The 20,881-nt window shown below is 41.6% G+C and overlaps 1 protein-coding gene across 1 annotated transcript in view; it reads left to right on the plus strand.

Moving 5' to 3' along the window:
• The window catches only part of LRP2 (LDL receptor related protein 2), a 165,928-nt gene that overhangs the window by 113,218 nt on the left and 31,829 nt on the right, over nt 1-20,881 (plus strand). The window contains exons 41-50 of the mRNA XM_058191100.1: nt 1,219-1,377; nt 6,820-7,109; nt 9,032-9,235; nt 10,349-10,591; nt 14,687-14,812; nt 15,867-15,986; nt 16,648-16,779; nt 17,574-17,775; nt 18,867-19,162; nt 19,653-20,169. Of these exons, the coding sequence (XP_058047083.1) occupies nt 1,219-1,377; nt 6,820-7,109; nt 9,032-9,235; nt 10,349-10,591; nt 14,687-14,812; nt 15,867-15,986; nt 16,648-16,779; nt 17,574-17,775; nt 18,867-19,162; nt 19,653-20,169 (2,289 nt within the window). The remainder of the gene's footprint in view (nt 1-1,218; nt 1,378-6,819; nt 7,110-9,031; nt 9,236-10,348; nt 10,592-14,686; nt 14,813-15,866; nt 15,987-16,647; nt 16,780-17,573; nt 17,776-18,866; nt 19,163-19,652; nt 20,170-20,881) is intronic.

The raw sequence follows: 20,881 nt of genomic DNA on the forward strand, positions 1-20,881 counted from the left end.
ATGCGTTAATTTCAGATAGCCAATCTTTAAGAGGCTTTGCATTGTTGGAAATATCCATCTGGGTTCAGTTCCAAGTGGGGAAAAAGACACTGGAAACATGGAGACTGCTTGGAAAGATGGTTTAATGGTGATCACATGTTCAAAGTGTTGGGTGAAGAACCAGAGAGGAAAGGAGAAGAAGAGAAGAAGAGGGTAGAAGGGCAGAAGGGATGCTGAGTGCCTGAGTTTATACTCTCTGTGGGGCCCCACTTTGGTGTTTCCTGTTCCTGTATAAGAAATGTACCCTGATTGGTTGTCAGACTACCAGGTGGTCTAGGGGTCTTAGCTAACATTGTAGTTGTCTCTCAAGCTTGCCTGAGCTTTGCCATGTGGTGAGTTTCTGTTGCTAAATGAGTCCTATTGTGTTGCAAATAATGGTCCATTGACAAAGGTGGGGGGATTGAGTGAGCTTGGCTGAAGCCTTAATTGCCCATTGACAAAGGTATGAGGAGGCAGGAAGCTGCTTTGTCTTTAAAACAGGTTTCTCCATTTCTCATCTATTCAATATCCTCCAAAATATTTCATTCTTCTAGGAGAGGGGTGACGGCTAACTTCCTACAGCATAATGCACAGTGTGAATTTTTTCAGTGATGTAAAACAGTCATTTCTTTGTAGCTTGATTGTAATTTAATTTAGGGCACAGGTGTCATTGTCTGTGACTGTTGATATTATTGGGTAGCCTGTTGTGAACCCCTACTCTAGGCTTACCTCCTGTTTATAGTACGGTTTAGGATCAAGTCCGATATCTCCTCCACCAAGTTTGAAAAGTGCAATATTCTGTCCACTTTCCCCCAAATAGTGTTTAGGGGAAACATTATGGTGCAATTCATCCAGTGAAGGCATTGGAGAAACCAGTGAAGCCCCATTGCTCTTCCAATGTTTACTTGTAGATGTAAGAGCTGGTGCTGCAGTGGTTAGAATGCATTATTGGAGGCTGACTCTGCCCACAGCCAGGTATTCGATCCTGACCGACTCAAGATTGACTCAGCCTTCCATCCTTCCGAGTTCAATAAAATGAGGACCCAGATTGTTGGGGGGTAATATGCTGACTCTGTAAACTGCTCAGAGAGGACTGTAAAGCACTGTGAAGCTGTATATAAGTCTAAGGGCTATTGCTATTGTTATTGCTAAGTAGATTTCTCTGACTTAAGAAGCTTTGGGCAATTGTGTCTTCACTAGGTACATGTACTGGACCGATTGGAGCTCTAATGCTAAGATAGAACGAGCAACACTTGGAGGAAACTTCAGGAGTGCTATTGTGAGCACCAACTTAGTATGGCCAAATGGTCTTACACTGGACTATGAAGAACAGCGACTTTATTGGGCTGACGCAAGTTTGTATGTATTTGCTTACTATTTCATTTGCATACTGTTAAACATTTTCATCTATGTACACACTTGGTCCTCCCATAACATATAATAACAATGTGAAAAAATCCATTTTAAATAAATATTTATGATTGAAAGTAGAAGAGATGCCTTTTGATGGCCATGATCCATAATTGACGGGGCAATGACATGAAGTTGTCATTTACATTGAAAGGGTGGGGCTTCTCCCCCTTTGATTTTATTGAGGGAGATAAAGCCTTCTCTATTTTTTATTTTTTTTTTACAAAATTCAGTAGATCTGGGGGTTTTAAATTTCCATAGGGTTCTCATCTTAAAAGTGATGAGATACTATGGAATTTATTTCCAGCCAGAGGGGAACAGCTAGTGCAGAGTCTAGTGGCTGCAGAAAAGGGATTTGGGTTTCCTATAAGGATTTGTTGCTTTTTATTGTTCACCTGGATTTCAGAAATAATACTAAATGATGTGAATGTTCAGGGTACAAGAGAGTCTTGAAATTAATGAAAAAAATAAGGAATCGATCTACAGCAGAGGTATCAAACTCAATTTCATTGAGAACCACATCAGGGTTGTGTTTGACCTTGGGTCGCCAGGTGGGCATGGCCAGCTTGACATCACTTGTGTCGGGGGGAGGGCTGTGGTGGCCCTAGTGCTCTGCCTGTGAAAACAGTCTCCTGAGCTCCATTTTTGGCTGCCATGTCCTCTTGCAGCCCTCTGCCAGCAAAAACGGAGCTCGGGGAGGGGGCGTGCAGCCCTTCAAAGCTCCATTTTCACTGGCAGAGGCACTGCGGGCTGATCCTTCACTATTTCCAGGGCAGCCTGGCAGGCCAGATCTAAGCACCCCACTAGCCACAACTGGCCCGTGGGCTTTGAGTTTGACACCCCTGATCGATAGTATTTTCCCTTTGGAACTCAACAAATGTTGGGAGCTTGTGTTTTGTGTTCCAGTGCTGATGTTTCCTACTTGTTTTAGACAGAAGATTGAACGCAGCTCCCTATTGGGTGAAAACCGTGAGGTCGTCATTAGCACCGCCCTTTATCCATTTGCAATGACCCTATTTGATCAACACATTTACTGGACAGACTGGAATACCCGAAGTGTTTATCGAGCCAACAAATATGATGGGTCAGATCAAATTGTGATGGTATCAAACCTGCCAAACAGACCAATGGATATTCACGTTTGGGCCAAAAGCAAGCAACAGCCGTGCTCCAACCCTTGCAACCAATTTAATGGTGGCTGCAGTCACATCTGCGTGCCAGGTAAAATATTGTACATTCAGAGATGGGTATGAGCAAGATAGCTGAACAGCTGAATTGTTTATTATTTTAAATGCTTGCACACTAGTAAATCAATATACAGTACTTTGGCTGTGTAGCATGTACAGTATATAGCAGCCCAGATAGCCAAGCCTTTATAAATTTATCTATTTCTGAAACTGAAATATGAAACTAAGTTGATTGGCCCTTTTGGCCTTTCAGCTCAATGAATGGCAGCAACTTGCCACTTGATTTATCTAACATCAAGGATTTGTTTAATTGGAGATGTCAACAACTCATCTGGGGGGACGTCTGCTTGCAAACCAGGGCCTCTGCCATATAATTATTTCTAGATTACACCATCAAACCATTTGGTCAGGTTAATGATTTAAGAGCTGACCAGCTGCTACGATGATGTAATGCTAGAAATGAGTCAGCGAGGTTTTTGGGCTATCACTTTAAGAGCCTGTAATAAGAAGAGGCCCTGTTGGGGCGTATCTCTCTCTCCATGTGGGCTTCTGTGCTGTAATTGCTGATTGCTGTTCATTTGAGATCTGACTTAAGTACATGTATTTATATATTCTTTGTAGATAAAACCACTATTTAAATACAAACTTCTATTTACTGTATTTGCTCCTGGGTTGTCTCACATAGTCACACTGTACGCACTCTGAAAGGTAATGGGCCCAGTGCTGAGAGTTTAACGGTTATCTATACGATAAAATCGTTCAGCGGGATGGTTTGGACCAAGATTGCGGTGATCTGGTGAGACGGCTGAGGGTGGTCTTGGTGACATTTTATGGGATGAGTTTGACCCTGTCGCTCCGAGGACATGGACAGGTTGTTGGGGAGGCTGAATGCCACCACGTGTTTACTGGACCCGTGCCCTCCTGGGCTCTGGAGGCTTTGCTCGAGCCTCCGGGAGGCAATGCCTCCTCAGGCTTCAGAGGCCCTCTGGAGGCTTTGCTCGAGCCTCCGGGAGGCAATGCCTCCTCAGGCTTCAGAGGCCCTCTGGAGGCTTTGCTCGAGCCTCCGGGAGGCAATGCCTCCTCAGGCTTCAGAGGCCCTCTGGAGGCTTTGCTCGAGCCTCCGGGAGGCAATGCCTCCTCAGGCTTCAGAGGCCCTCTGGAGGCTTTGCTCGAGCCTCCGGGAGGCAATGCCTCCTCAGGCTTCAGAGGCCCTCTGGAGGCTTTGCTCGAGCCTCCGGGAGGCAATGCCTCCTCAGGCTTCAGAGGCCCTCTGGAGGCTTTGCTCGAGCCTCCGGGAGGCAATGCCTCCTCAGGCTTCAGAGGCCCTCTGGAGGCTTTGCTCGAGCCTCCGGGAGGGCGAAAATGCCTCCTCAGGCTTCAGAGGCCCTCTGGAGGCTGGAAATGGGCCTGTTTTGGGCCTTCCCAAACTTCCAGTAGGCCCATTTTTCACCCTCCCCTAGCCTCTGCGCACACTTTGCATTTGCCTGCATCCAAAATGGGCCACGTGGGGACTCCTGGGAGTAACAGGGCGGGGTGGGCGGGACCAGCCAGGAGTGAGATTTTGGGGTTCTCCGAACTGCACAGAATCTTAGCTAGAGGTTCTCCTGAACCCCTGCGAACCCCCAGCAGCCCATCCCTGATTCCCGGACAATGCATTCTGAGAGCCTTGCATGGCTGGAAGGCATCTTTCCTTCTCTCATAGAGCTAAGTAGGTTTGTCTATCCGTCAAAGAAAAAGGAAGACCATAGCTGTGCCATCGCAAAACAGGTTGCGTTGTGCATAGGAGCTGGGTAGTAGTATGAAGCTTAATCTCCCTGTTGCCCAATGCTTCCTTTTAATGAAGGATCTTCCTCTGATCAACAGACATAATTTGTACTGCTGTACTGTTTTTACAGTTTGTCAGCCCTACATGGGAGACCAAACTTAAGAAACCAGCGCCATATAGATCAGGATTATTTTGGTTGGAACAACTATAGTAGTGGAATCTTGCAAGTCTACTTTCCTCCTCTCTCATGTTATCTTTGCGTGAACTAAGGAGGGCTCTGTCTGAAACATTTTCTTAAATTAGTTTCATGGAACAGACACAATTCCTGCTTATCTGACCAATGGCTTGGTAGTCGCTCTTCCTCTGGTCCTTCAAGGCCATTTTCTAGACCCTCTACACAATAGCAAAGGTGAAGGTCTCTGTGAAGGCCTCTTTTCCAAATGACTACACCTTAAGGAGAATCAGAGAGGAAAGGAGAAGAAGAAGGTAGAAGGGCAGAAGGGATGCTGAGTGCCTGAGTTTATACTCTCTGTGGGGCTCCGCCCTCTGGAACGAACTCCCCAGGACTCCGTCAACTTCGGACCTTGAACCTTCCGTCGCGAGCTCAAGACTCATTTATTCATCTGTGCAGGACTGGCTTAGTTTTTTAGATTTTAAATTTAGAGGGGTTTTTAAATTGATTTTAATATCTATATTTTTTACTTTTAATTAATTGGGCAGTAGAATAAGTTTTTTAATGATTGTTTTAATTTGTATATTGATGTTTTTATATGCCTGTGAACCGCCCTGAGTCCTTTGGGAGATAGGGCGGTATATAAATTCAAACAATAAATAAAATAAATAAATAAATAAATAAATAAATAAGTCCGATATCTCCTCCACCAAGTTTGAAAAGTGCAATATTCTGTCCACTTTCCCCCAAATAGTGTTTAGGGGAAACATTATGGTGCAATTCATCCAGTGAAGGCATTGGAGAAACCAGTGAAGCCCCATTGCTCTTCCAATGTTTACTTGTAGATGTAAGAGCTGGTGCTGCAGTGGTTAGAATGCATTATTGGAGGCTGACTCTGCCCACAGCCAGGTATTCGATCCTGACCGACTCAAGATTGACTCAGCCTTCCATCCTTCCGAGTTCAATAAAATGAGGACCCAGATTGTTGGGAGGTAATATGCTGACTCTGTAAACTGCTCAGAGAGGACTGTAAAGCACTGTGAAGCTGTATATAAGTCTAAGGGCTATTGCTATTGTTATTGCTAAGTAGATTTCTCTGACTTAAGAAGCTTTGGGCAATTGTGTCTTCACTAGGTACATGTACTGGACCGATTGGAGCTCTAATGCTAAGATAGAACGAGCCACACTTGGAGGAAACTTCAGGAGTGCTATTGTGAGCACCAACTTAGTATGGCCAAATGGTCTTACACTGGACTATGAAGAACAGCGACTTTATTGGGCTGACGCAAGTTTGTATGTATTTGCTTACTATTTCATTTGCATACTGTTAAACATTTTCATCTAATGCACACACTTGGTCCTCCCATAACATATAATAACAATGTGAAAAAATCCATTTTAAATAAATATTTATGATGAAAGTAGAGGAGATGCCTTTTGATGGCCATGATCCATAATTGACGGGGCAATGACATGAAGTTGTCATTTACATTGAAAGGGTGGGGCTTCTCCCCCTTTGATTTTATTGAGGGAGATAAAGCCTTCCCTATTTTTTATTTTTTTTTTACAAAATTCAGTAGATCTGGGGGTTTTAAATTTCCATAGGGTTCTCATCTTAAAAGTGATGAGATACTATGGAATTTATTTCCAGCCACAGGGGAACAGCTAGTGCAGAGTCTAGTGGCTGCAGAAAAGGGATTTGGGTTTCCTATAAGGATTTGTTGCTTTTTATTGTTCACCTGGATTTCAGAAATAATACTAAATGATGTGAATGTTCAGGGTACAAGAGAGTCTTGAAATTAATGAAAAAAATAAGGAATCGATCTACAGCAGAGGTATCAAACTCAATTTCATTGAGAACCACATCAGGGTTGTGTTTGACCTTGGGTCGCCAGGTGGGCATGGCCAGCTTGACATCACTTGTGTCGGGGGGAGGGCTGTGGTGGCCCTAGTGCTCTGCCTGTGAAAACAGTCTCCCGAGCTCCATTTTTGGCTGCCATGGCCTCTTGCAGCCTCTGCCAGCAAAACGGAGCTCGGGAGGCGCAGCCCTTCAAAGCTCCATTTTCACTGGCAGAGGCACTGCGGGCTGATCCTTCACTATTTCCAGGGCAGCCTGGCAGGCCAGATCTAAGCACCCCACTGGCCACAACTGGCCCGTGGGCTTTGAGTTTGACACCCCTGATCGATAGTATTTTCCCTTTGGAACTCAACAAATGTTGGGAGCTTGTGTTTTGTGTTCCAGTGCTGATGTTTCCTACTTGTTTTAGACAGAAGATTGAACGCAGCTCCCTATTGGGTGAAAACCGTGAGGTCGTCATTAGCACCGCCCTTTATCCATTTGCAATGACCCTATTTGATCAACACATTTACTGGACAGACTGGAATACCCGAAGTGTTTATCGAGCCAACAAATATGATGGGTCAGATCAAATTGTGATGGTATCAAACCTGCCAAACAGACCAATGGATATTCACGTTTGGGCCAAAAGCAAGCAACAGCAGTGCTCCAACCCTTGCAACCAATTTAATGGTGGCTGCAGTCACATCTGCGTGCCAGGTAAAATATTGTACATTCAGAGATGGGTATGAGCAAGATAGCTGAACAGCTGAATTGTTTATTATTTTAAATGCTTGCACACTAGTAAATCAATATACAGTACTTTGGCTGTGTAGCATGTACAGTATATAGCAGCCCAGATAGCCAAGCCTTTATAAATTTATCTATTTCTGAAACTGAAATATGAAACTAAGTTGATTGGCCCTTTTGGCCTTTCAGCTCAATGAATGGCAGCAACTTGCCACTTGATTTATCTAACATCAAGGATTTGTTTAATTGGAGATGTCAACAACTCATCTGGGGGGACGTCTGCTTGCAAACCAGGGCCTCTGCCATATAATTATTTCTAGATTACACCATCAAACCATTTGGTCAGGTTAATGATTTAAGAGCTGACCAGCTGCTACGATGATGTAATGCTAGAAATGAGTCAGCGAGGTTTTTGGGCTATCACTTTAAGAGCCTGTAATAAGAAGAGGCCCTGTTGGGGCGTATCTCTCTCTCCATGTGGGCTTCTGTGCTGTAATTGCTGATTGCTGTTCATTTGAGATCTGACTTAAGTACATGTATTTATATATTCTTTGTAGATAAAACCACTATTTAAATACAAACTTCTATTTACTGTATTTGCTCCTGGGTTGTCTCACATAGTCACACTGTACGCACTCTGAAAGGTAATGGGCCCAGTCCAGAGAGTACACCAGAGTGACTAGAGAAACCAGAGAGAAGAGAAACCCAGTGAGAGCTTGCACCAGAGTCAGAAGGGTTGTGCATTATGATTTGTTAGTGGTTAGTGCTTGTAATGGAAACAAGCAACATGGCTTCTGTCAGCGTCATGGGAGGAAGTTTCGTGGTGTCTCGACTGAATGAGACAAATTACCTCTCCTGGAGTGTAAAGATGGAGATGTACCTGCAAAGGGAGACATTTTGGACAACACAATTCAGTATTCAGAAATGCTGCAGGAACTGGGCAAAATATTCATCTAATATGCAAGCCCACGATGACTTGCTGTGTTTGTCACTGGGGTTGGGTTTCAGACATCTGCTGATTTATACGAAAGAATCATAGTTAAGCATGCAGAAAATTAATGGAATTACTGATGTTTCGCATATTTAAATAAACCCTACTATTGGTGGACAACCAAAAAAATGTTTTCATCGCTACTTGGAATATTTTTAAAAATGTATTCTTTTCTACTCTGTCATCACCTTCCTGTTTTGTTATGTTTGCTGAAATCAATATTATATTCCTGCTGATGCAAGATATGGGAGAATGCAATAGCCATCTTCCATTAAAGACTGTCTCATTCCTTTTAAAAATTAATCTCAGTTGTAACAATTGCAGTTCCGAACACTTTTTTCTGCAATAGCCCCATTTCCAAACAGAGCTGATTTAGATTTCTGTGGAGAATACAGGTAGTCCTTGACTTACAACAGTGCATTTAGTGACCGTTCAAAGTTAGACCGGCATTTGAAAAATGTGACCTATGACCATTTTTCACCGTTACGACCTTTGCAGAACCTCCATGATCATGTGATCAAAATTCAGATGCTTGGCAAGTGGTTCATGTTTATGACTGTTGCCGTGTCCCAAGGTCATGCAATCACCTTTTGTGACCGTCTGACAAGCGAAGTCCATGGGGAAGCCAGATTCACTTAACAACTGTGGCAAGAAATGTTGTATAATGGAGCAAAACTCACTTAACAAATGTCTCACTTAACAACAGAAAATTTGTGTTCAGTTGTGGTTGTAAGTCGAGGCCTAGCTGTATTTTTTTAAAGGCTCTGGGGATGTGTCGTAGGACATTTTGGCAATTTTGGATAAATTTCTTGGTGGATTTACAATTAATATTGGGGAGAGATGTTATCTAAATATATTATTAACCCAGTTCTTCTTTTGTGGTTGACGCAATGAAATATAGGCCCAGGTGGTGCGGAGTGTCAATGTCCTGCCGAAGGACGCTGGTATTTAGCCAATAACAACAAGCATTGTATTGCGGACAATGGTACCAGGTGTGGAAGTACCCACTTCACTTGTCTTAATGGCCGTTGCATCTCTGAACGCTGGATATGTGACAATGATAATGACTGTAGGGATGGCAGTGACGAGTTGGAAAGTGTGTGTGGTAAGTATTTCCACAATTAAAACAAAAGCTGTTGCCCAATTCAACCGTTATTAGCAAAGCCATTTTGGGGACAAAACCCAAACAAAGACAGGCAACTGGTATCTGTTTGGTCCAGAGTCCAAATGGCCTGTTGACCATACAAAGCATTGAAGATTTCATTGCTTTCGTGAAAATATATATATGAATGGTTCAAATTCTTCCTTGGATTAATGCAGGGAGGAGGGTAGAAATGTTAAACGCACTGATTTTGTAACATGCAAGGGAAGAAAAATACATACTGGGAAATTAGTATTCGGTGTAAGAAGTTATTGGTATGAAATTTGGAGTTTCTTAAAAAAATGGTTTTGGTTTCAAGAACAAAATACTGAATAAGAACAATAAACTGAGTATTTCTGATAGTCTTTGGTTTTTCTTAGATTGTAATTATGCTTCAAATATGATATTATATTTTATGTTCGACACATGTATGGAGTGAATAGTTTACCGAGCTTTACAGAACTATTAACATGGGAGGAAAAATCTATGTGCAGAATTATGCCCAAAATATGGGCAAGGGTACATCAGAGGATTTTGTTCCTTTCTATTAACACTCCTTGAAAATATTGAAGCAGATCTTTTTCTGTTTTTGTTTTTCTTTATCAGTACCGTTTTTAGTATTTTTTCTTTCTTTTTTTCTTTCTTATCTTTTAATTCTGTAAAAATTCTCAATAAAAACAAAAAGAAAATAACCGGAGCAGACCCAGAATGTGAAGGAAGGTTATGTTTTCCACTGACTTTGTAAGGATCATTACTCTCTGATCAGGCCTTTATGGCAAGGCCATAGTGGCAGTTTAGCCTCCTTCCATTTCAACTTCTTTCCAATTCAGCTCATTAATTTTCACAGAACGAGGAAACTCCATTTGTAGGGATTTGTAAACCCACAGAACTGTCATTCGAATGGCTAAAATAAAGTTTTATCTTCTATTTGTCTGATTTACACACTGTCCGTTTTGCAGCTGTATTTGCCTTGGCAGGTAAAATCAATTCAGCATTGTATTTCTGAGGAGAATTTGTCAAGGCCTGTTTGAGCCCCTTCTGTCAATGACATTTCTTTGTCACATTCCTTTCCTTCAGCTTTTCATACCTGTCAGCCAACAGCTTTCACCTGCGGCAATGGGCGATGTGTACGCTACTCTTATCGCTGTGATCACTACAATGACTGTGGAGACAACAGTGATGAGGTGGGATGCTTGTTCCGAACTTGTGACCCCCAGACAGAATTTACTTGCAATAATGGAAGGTGTATCTCTCTTCAATACGTCTGCAACGGTGTGAACAACTGTTACGATAATGGCACTTCAGATGAGAGAAATTGCCGTAAGTTGATTAAAACTATGTAATTTGTCCCTGATTCTTCGCACAACCAAAAAGTAAACTTTTTAGAAAGGAAAGAGGACGCGTTGCTTCACAGAAGCCGTGTGATTTATTTGGATTTGTGTTTACAGGGATCCCGAGAACGAATTGGATGTTGTTTGACTGTGTATGGCCTATGAGCAATTTTCTCATCCATTTGTACGGATAAGGATAGTTGTTTCAAACAATAAGGACTGAATCAGAGAGTAGATCTTTAGGGTATTATTTGATAACTACCCCCAAGTGATTCCATATACATTAACAAAAAAATTAACATTTCTTGTAATGAAGTAGAATAGTTCAGGGGTCCCCAACCCCTGGTCTGTGGACCAGCAGTGGGCTGTGGCATGCCAAAAATTGGGCTGTGCAACAAATGAAGCCCTATTCGTGGGATGCAGGCAGCATGTGAAACCACGCCTCTTCGGGTCTTCGGAAAAACTTATTTCCATGAAACCGGTCCCTGGTGCCCAAAAGATTGGGGGCCACTGGACTAGCTGAGAGATTTTGATAAGCAGAAATGCTGAAGAATCCTGAGAAGGATTACATAGATCAGTCGGTATGTAGATTATTCCTTTTTCTATCTGACCCCCGCTTGACTCTTCCTGCCAGTAGAAGGAGCTAAAGAATCCAAGAAAGCTATTTTTCTGTGACTTGCTTGTTACTTTTCTTAAGAAGCCATAATCTCAACCAAAAACATCACTACAGGTAGTCCTCAACTTACAACCACAGTTGAGCCCAACTCATTTATGTTGCTAAATGAGAAACATGCTAAGTGAATTTTGCTCCATTTTACAACTTTTTCTTGCTACATTTGTTAAGCGAATCACTGCAGTTTGAAAAATGGTCATAAAGTCTTTTTTGCCAGTGCCGTTGTGACTTGGAACGGTCCCTAAATGAAATGTTGTAAGTCGAGGACTACTTATAATGTATGGGTGGCTTGTTAATGAGGAACAAGTCAGGGTATCTAGTTTGTGTCAGGGTTCCAAGTAATACATTCCATTCAATAAGAACTCAGAGGCAGGCAAGTTCCTCAAAGATTAGGACACATCAAATTGGCATATTCCTGGTGGAAAACAGGCTCTAAGTTGCCGCTGGTTTTTCACCCAATTTAAAGTCAAACCCATGAGTCTCCAATCACACGGTCCAATCAGCATACAGCTTCGTTGCTAGGTGACCTCAGTCTCCACCTTTCAAACACCTGCACCAATGTCCTTGATTCTCAGGGGAAAGAATTTTATTTAGGCTACAACATAGCTCAGGCAGTAGAGAAGCCTGTTATTAGAACACAGAGCCTGCAATTACTGCAGGTTCGAGCCCGGCCCAAGGTTGACTCAGCCTTCCACCCTTTATAAGGTAGGTAAAATGAGGACCCAGATTGTTGGGGGGGCAATAAGTTGACTTTGTAAAAAAATATACAAATAAAATGAGACTATTGCCTTATACATTGTAAGCCGCCCTGAGTCTTCGGAGAAGGGCGGGGTATAAATGTAAAAAAAACAACAAAAAAACATCCCAGCTATCTCTACACCCCCCTCCCTGCCCCCTTCACTCCAGGATGTGTCAACCCTGAAGCAGTGAGAAGAGAACCTTCCTAGAAAAACTACAAAAAGAAAATGGCCACAGTTCAGCCAATTTCAAGGTTGACAGATCGCCCAAGGTTGACTCAGCCTTCCACCCTTTATAAGGTAGGTAAAATGAGGACCCAGATTGTTGGGGGGGCAATAAGTTGACTTTGTAAAAAAATATACAAATAAAATGAGACTATTGCCTTATACATTGTAAGCCGCCCTGAGTCTTCGGAGAAGGGCGGGGTATAAATGTAAAAAAAACAACAAAAAAACATCCCAGCTATCTCTACACCCCCCTCCCTGCCCCCTTCACTTCAGGATGTGTCAACCCTGAAGCAGTGAGAAGAGAAACCTTCCTAGAAAAACTACAAAAAGAAAATGGCCACAGTTCAGCCAATTTCAAGGTTGACAGATCGTCTGTAACAGAAAAAAGAATCGGGTGTGTTGATTTGTTGATTTGTGCTTGCAATCGGAGGAACCAAGTGGGAACATTGAAATGGCCTGGATTAGCATGCTTTTAGGATCATATGATAAGCAGATTTGATCATTGAGCACCAGCTGTGTGGGGAGGGGAGGGGGGCGAACCATTTTCATATAGTTCTTGGAGACAATAATGAATAGCATCACTATTCATCAGGCTGCTCACAAACAAGAGGGCCACCTTTGGCAGTGTCTTTATTGGATCCCGGAAGAAAGCCTTTCATAAGTGCCATCCCATTCCATACTATCCAATTCCAAATCTACTGGATAGATAGGGGCCTGTCAAGGAGCAGAGGGAGATAACGCTTTTCCACGTCCCACTAGCATTAAGCAAATCCGTTGAAGTGTTAAATGAGGTCAGAAAGAAATAATTGAAATGGATAGCAAAATGATCATTATATCTGAGTATGCAGTGAAAGTAGATTAGCTTTTGTGTTCATGCATAGATATAATCCAAGTGGCTCCATTCATGCTCTCAGGGTTTCTGTTCCCCTCCACTTTGCAACCAACCATCCCCTGCTGTTTCTTGGATCAGTCCCAGAGGATCCTTCAAACTTTTGATATTGGATATTTAGAGAGAGATAGAATAGAGTTCTTTATTGGCCAAGTGTGATTGGACACACAAGGAATTTTTCTTGGTGCATACGCTCTCGGTGTACATAAAAGAAAAGATACGTTCATCAAGAATCATAACTTAATGATAGTCATAAGGTACAAATAACCAATCAGGAAACAATCAATATCAATATAAATCGTAAGGATACAAGCAACAAAGTTACAGTCATACAGTCATAAGTGGAAGGAGATGGGTGATGGGAATGATGAGAAGATTAATAGTAGTGCAGATTTAGTAAATAGTTTGACAGTGTTGAGGGAATTATTTGTTTAGCAGAGTGATGGTGTTCGGGAAAAAACTTTCCTTTGTCTAGTTGTTCTGGTGTGCAGTGCTCTGTAGTGTCCGTTCTGAGGGTAGGAGTTGAAACAGTTTATGTCCAGGATGCGAGGGGCCTGTAAATATTTTCACAGCCCTCTTCTTGATTCGTGCAGTATACAGGTCCTCAATGGAAGGCAGATTGGTAGTAATTGTTTTTTCTGCAGTTCTAATTATCCTCTGAAGCCTGTGCCTGTCTTGTGGGTTGCAGAACCAAATGGTTCAGATGGGAGAATCTGATGGATCACTCTACTCTTGTTACACTAATAGAAGGGCGTCATTGGCTCCAATGAATCTGAAAAGGCATTCGAGTTACCATTCAAATTTATTGTCATTCTTAGAACTGGTATTGCAACCCAATGATAAAAAAGGCAGTATTACGCTAAGCTAAATTGGATTTAACAGTAAATCATATCATTCTAATACCAAGAAATGTATTACAGGTGGTTTTTGATTTATGACCACAATTGAGCTCAACATTTTTGTTGTTAAATGAGACATTTGTTAAGCGAGTTTTGCCCCATTTTATGACCTTTCTTGCCACAGTTGTTAAGTGAATCACTGCAGTTGATAAGTTAGTAACCTGGTTGTTAAATGAATCTGGCTCCCCCATTGACTTTGTTTGCCAGGAGATCACATGACCCCAGGACAACACAACCATCATAAATATGAGTCCATTGCCAAGCATCTGAACTTTGAACCCATGAGCCTGGGAATGCTTCAAAGGTCATAACTGTGAAAAATGATCATAAGTCATTTTTTTCAGTGCCATTGTAACTTTGAATGGTCGCTAAATGAACTATTGTAAGTTGAAGACTTACCTGAACTAGAAACTGTACACTGCTCTTTGTCACTGCTTAAAATCAGTCTGCCTTTTGCTTTATTTTAAATTTAATTTTAATTATTAGCCGTTTTTGTAATTTTGATATGTTTTAATTTGTTTTAATTGTACATATTTTGTATTTTATCTCCGGCTGTACACCGCCCTGAGTCCTTCGGGAGAAGGGCGGTATAAAAATTCAATAAATAATAATAATAATAATGGGGAAGAAAAAAGAATTCTTTCTTTTTGTCTTAAAGCTGAACGTACTTGTCCCTCTGGTTATACGAAATGTCAGAGTACCAACATATGCATTCCACGAACTTATCTTTGTGACGGGGATAATGACTGTGGCGACATGAGTGATGAGAGCCCCACTCACTGCGGTAAGCTAAACGACTCTTGACAATTACACTCCTTCACTTCACGCTTTCCTGTCTCAGTTTGGGGAAAGGCCCAAGCGTTTTTGTACGTTCTGTTCTTTTAGGAATGCCATTGAAAAGACACAACTTACTGTAAATGTAGGGGGTGTGTGGGCACATATGTGTATGCGAACAAGACTTGAGCAAATAGATGACATTCTGGAATTTTAAGTTGAAAGACGTATGCTCAAAATGAGACAAGGAGGTTATCAAACTTGAAGGGAAAAAAATAAACAAAGGATTACCTCCGAGGTGGATTCCTATGACTTCTGGCATGTTTATGTTTTTAAAAGCTTTAAAACTTAGATTTATATCCTTCAGAAGCTCAGGTCATGGAGGATTAAATGAGAGTGTTAAATACACTTCTTAAAAGCATTTCCAAGAGTGATCTTCCAAAATGTGACAAGCTAAACTGAAATTTGGAACCTTTAGTCTCCAATCCAGAACTTGTACGGTATAAGTGCACTGCTTTCCCTTTTTATTTATAAATGAAAACATACCTCTTACCCTGGGGCAACCATTCCAGTAACTCTTTATACATTCTATCATCACGATACAGGTAGCCTGTCTCACTTAACAACAATTGACCTCACCCCATTCCTAAGAGGTCTGTAAGGGGCGTGCGTAAGAGCACCAGCATGCCTACCATTCCTGTCCTAATGTTCCCTTTGATTGTATCCAATTTCGTATAGTTATTACATACTTATGTTTATATATATGCTTATATATCGTATAGTTATTTCATGCTTATGCTTTTTATACTGTTTTATACTGTTGTGACAAATAAAATAAATAAAATAAAATAAATTTCTGTTGTTCAGTATCATTTTATATGTCTTATTATCCTGAGGCACTTATGAAAATTGTAGCAAGACTTACTAAGCTGACCTAGTGGAAGTAGTTCAACTACCCAAGAACACAATACCCAGGCTGAGGATTGAGTATAATCATTACAGAGTCCAAAGGATTTGCAAAGGAAAACACACAGATCAAACAAGAATTTTCTCTGCCTTTTCAGCCTCACTGACTTGTACCAGTAGTGAGTTTCGTTGCACATCTGGACGTTGCATTCCTGCTCATTGGTACTGTGATCTAGCAGCGGATTGTGCTGATGGCTCGGATGAACCTTCCTCTTGTGGTGAGTGTGAAAGGGACCTGGAAAGGTTTAGTCGGACTACCAGAATTTAATGAGGGAAATTAAGACTTACAACCTAGTAGTGATCAACCTTATTGGCAAATGTGCCATCGGCTATCTGTTAAGTTAAAGGACGGTGTATTTCTGTCAGAGTCCCAAGAATGAAGTTTCCTCAACAGACATTGATACACCCATGAAAATATAGAAAAATTACACTGCTAGTAATGACATTATAGTAAAAAAAAAAAAAAAAGGCTGAGGGAAAGGCATTCTAAAGAACTTTTCTTGATGTCTCACTCTTCTGCTTTGAACAACACTTCAGTCATTCTGCAAGGTGATTCTTCATCTGAATGGCACAGTACATGCTTTGTATGAGAAAGGCATACTGTATCCATTAAAACCTCAATAAAAATCACAACATGCATTCCTGGAAGCCAATGATATACATTTAACCTCTGGATTATAAAATTTTTACCAACCAAAGGTAAACATGTTCCATATCCTGTGGATTACCCACTGACCTTCACAGTCCCTTGCCATTAGCCAGACTCAGAATTAAAACACAAATTGGCGTATGTCTGTGGAAATGTAGGAAACAAAGTTTGGGCAGCACTCCCAGGATGTGAAAAATGCATAGTCTGTGAAATCTTATATTTCTTTTAAGTTACTTCTGAACGGAGCTGTTCAAGTAGGCAGTTTAGATGTGATGGCGGCAGATGCATACCAGCTACATGGATCTGTGATGGTGATAATGACTGTGGTGACATGAGCGATGAGGACCAAAGACACAACTGTGGTAAGTTCTGTGCAACATAAAGCTTCAAGGCTAAGCTTTTATTTTATTTAGTTACTCAAGGCCTAGATGAGCGGCATGGTGGCCTAGAGGTGGAGCCCTGGCCTCACAAATTAGGAGGCTGGAGTTCGATCCTAGGCAGCGGCAGATATTTCCCTCTCTGGGCGCAATGAGTAATTGTCTACTGCAAACTCTGCATAGGTGTCAGGAAGGGCAGCTGGCTGGTAAACGCTCAGCTCTAATCAGTCGCCCCAATCCTACCCTGAAGCAAGGAATTGCAGAGTCGTAAATTTAAAAAAAAGGATGTGGTGGCTCAGTGGCTAAGATGCTGAGCTTGTCGACTGTAAAGTTGGCAGTTCAGAATTTCAAATCCCTAGTGCCGCATAATGGGGTGAGCTCCCATTACTCGTCCCAGCTTCTGCCAACCTAGCAGTTTGAAAGCACGTAAAAAATGCAAGTAGAAAAATAGGGACCACCTTTGGTGGGAAGGTAACAGTGTTCCGTGCGCCTTTGGTGTTTAGTCATGGCAGCCACATGACCACGGAGACGTCTTCAGACAGTGCTGGCTCTTCAGCTTTGAAATGGAGATGAGCACTGCCCCCTAGAGTCGGGAATGACTAGCACATATGTGCGAGGGGAACCTTTACCTTTACCTAAATAAAAAAACCCTTAAGACCTAGATATTTGAAAGACTGCAAGTGGTCAAGGAGACATTGGTTGAACAGATGGTAGGCTGATTTAAATGGCATGAATAATGTATTTTGGACAAATTGCTGAAATCTCGCACTTTGTTCTAGCAAATCGCAGCTGCTTAGCCACTGAATTCACATGTGTGAACAATGTGCCCCCTTCAAGAAGATGTATTCCTAGGGCTTGGGTCTGTGATGGGGATGCGGACTGCAGCGATGCTTACGATGAGCATCAGAACTGCACTAGGAGGCCATGCTTGAACAGTGAATTCACATGTAGTAATGGACTGTGCATCCGTAGCACTTACAGGTTTGTATCTCCTCTGCACTCTTTCAAGAACCACAGGAATAGGCTAGGACTAATTCTTTATACTTCTTTACAAATACTGAACTGCAGCACATACCATTCTTCACCATTGGCCACGTTGAACAAGGCCAGTGGGAATTTGAGACTCAGCTATGTCTGGAAGTCTATATTTTATTTATTCTTGGAATAATAGAATATGTATTATTGAATTAGATTTTTATTGATATATTGTTTTTAACCGTTGTGTTACTGTTTTTATTCTGGCCCTGAGTCTTCGGAGAAGGGCGGTATAAAAATATAAATAAATAAATAAATAAATAAATAAATAAATAAATAAATAAATATAGCAATGATGGACTTAGGCCCGGCTTTCAGCTCCGCTTTGCATAAATGCAGAAGGTGGACTAAGAGAGGGTTATAACAATGATTAAATTCCTTGTTACTAAGATTGTGTCTGGTCAAATATGTACTCAGCTTTATCCTCTTAATTCGTTTCCCCCCTTCTTTTGTCTACTGGACATGCTGGCTGGGTCGGGATAGAGGTTTATGATGTCATATTGCTTATCATGGTAAAAGGTTGAATCTAAGACCAGGAGGAGTAATATTCATATTGTCACAAGCAAGAAAAGAAGGATAGAAGTGCCAAATACAAATCTGAGCAAATATAATCTATACAGCAAAGACTTTAATGTGATGAGGATTGGGAGGTGGGGTAGAGAAATATGTGGAGGATTTCTGAGGACTAGAAGGAGTCGAGCGGCTCAGGGGATTAAGGCTCTTTTTGTCTCTAGATCTCTGTCCAGTTCAACCAATCTCTCTCTCTCTCTCTCTCTCTCCAGGATTTCTGGGGTCTGAAATTTTCCACATTTGACATTTTTATGTAATGTTATGACTAGTTTGTCCATGATCTGCAGATCATGCCTCTGTTCTCCCAAACCTTATGCTAGTTTGCCTGCAATACCTTTGCATGAAGAACACACACATACATGTGAATGTTAGCAGAGGTGTTGCTATTTTATGTATGTACGTATTTGATTTATATGTTGCTCATCTCACAGTCAAGTGACCGGCTTTTGTTAACGGACTTTTTCCAGGTGTGACCGCCGAAACGATTGTGGGGATGGCAGTGATGAGAGGGCTTGCACCTATCAGCCATGCCAACAGCACCAGTTTACCTGTCAAAATGGCCGCTGCATCAACAAAGCTTACCTCTGTGATGGGGACAATGACTGCGGGGATGAGTCCGATGAGCTAGAGCATCTTTGCATTACCCCAGAAGCAACTTGTGCTCCCCACTATTTTACATGTGACAATGGGAACTGCATTGAAATGATCAAAGTCTGTAACCGGATAGATGACTGCAGTGATAATAGTGATGAGAAGGGATGTGGTATGTATGGAACTTAGATAAATCAGCACAAAGGCAACCTTGCACAATGGCATATTTTTGGGTCCCCAGATGATGTCAGATTACCACCCAAATTGTCCTCTGACAGCATGGAAAACAGTCAGATGTTGAGGGAGTTACAGATCATCACTAGTTGAACAAAGGCTGATTAACTGTTTATTACCAATTGCGTTTTGTAATTATACAAAATGTATAATTTTATTTTGTAATTTTAAAGTAATAACTTCAGTGAATTATCTCATTTTTCCCTATCTGGTGCACTTCAAATATGTTTAATTACAGTTCCAATTTCTTTCTAGCATGCTGGTTGGGGAAGGTAGGCTGGGAGTTGTAGTCCAACACATGGAAGGTACTAGTTTGGGGGAAAACTAGGTAATTGGGGTTTATGTAAGTAACAGTAAAGGAACCATCAGAAACCAATGCTGCCCCATAAAAGTGGAGTGACATTTTTGTTTCATTTGTTTTCTTCTAGGCATTAATGAATGCAACGATCCTTCAATTAGCAACTGTGACCACATCTGCACAGATATCCAGACTAGTTTCTACTGTTCGTGTCGTCCTGGGTACAGACTCATGTCCAACAAAAGGTCTTGCGATGACATAGATGAATGCAGTGAAACACCGTCAATATGTAGCCAGATGTGTGAGAACACCGTTGGCAGCTACATCTGCAAGTGTGCCCCAGGCTACATTCGTGAACCTGACGGGAGAAGTTGCCGGCAGAACAGCAACATCTCACCTTATCTTATCTTTAGCAATCGCTACTATCTGAGAAATCTCACCACAGATGGCCGGCTTTACTCTCTCATTTTGCAAGGACTCAGAAACGTGGTGGCTCTGGATTTTGACCGGGTGGAAAAAAGGCTCTACTGGATTGATGTCGGCAGGAAGGTCATAGAAAGAATGTTTTTCAATGGGACAAACAAAGAAACAATAATTGGTGACGGTGTGCCCAACGGTGAAGGCATTGCTGTTGACTGGGTTGGAAGGTATGCCTCTTGTTGTTTTTCAAAAAGTTGTACTATTTATTTATTTATTTATTTTATTTATTATTTAAATTTTTATACCGCCCTTCTCCCGAAGGACTCAGGTGTGGTCCTCCTCAGGTTAATAGATCAATAAAGTTTTCTTCTGCCTGGCAACTTTCAGATATGATGACACTGCAATTTCTAGGCCACATTGATTGGCTGGGAATATGGAGAACTGCTGTCCCCCATCCCCGCCAATCTGGGTGGCATAGATTGGGAAAGCTGGATTTATAGCAAATACTCCAGCCATTTCCTTTAGCGATTAGCGCTTAGATACCACTTCACAGTGCTTTACAGCCCTCTCTAAGAGGTTTACAGCGTCAGCGTATCCTCCCCAACAGTCTGGCTCCTCATTTTACTTACCTCAGAAGGATGTAAAGCTGAGTCAACCTTGATCCAGTGGGAATCGAACTGCTGGCAGTCGGCAGAATTAGCCTCCAATACTGCATTCTAACCAATGCACCACCATGGCTCAAAAAGCAATGATCTTTTTAAAAGCAATTATCACAAATAATAGTAGAAATTATATTTTTTGTGTATTGCTTTATATTCTTGATTATCCTTATACCAACACTGAAGTATCCTTATCATGCTTCAGCGTTGTCTTTTCATGGAGAACATGGTCTATAATTATCATCTTAATATATCTTTTAGGAGATAAAAATGGGTAGAA

The sequence above is a fragment of the Ahaetulla prasina genome, chromosome 1 (assembly GCF_028640845.1).
Source record: "Ahaetulla prasina isolate Xishuangbanna chromosome 1, ASM2864084v1, whole genome shotgun sequence".
Taxonomy (NCBI): Eukaryota; Metazoa; Chordata; class Lepidosauria; order Squamata; family Colubridae; genus Ahaetulla; species Ahaetulla prasina.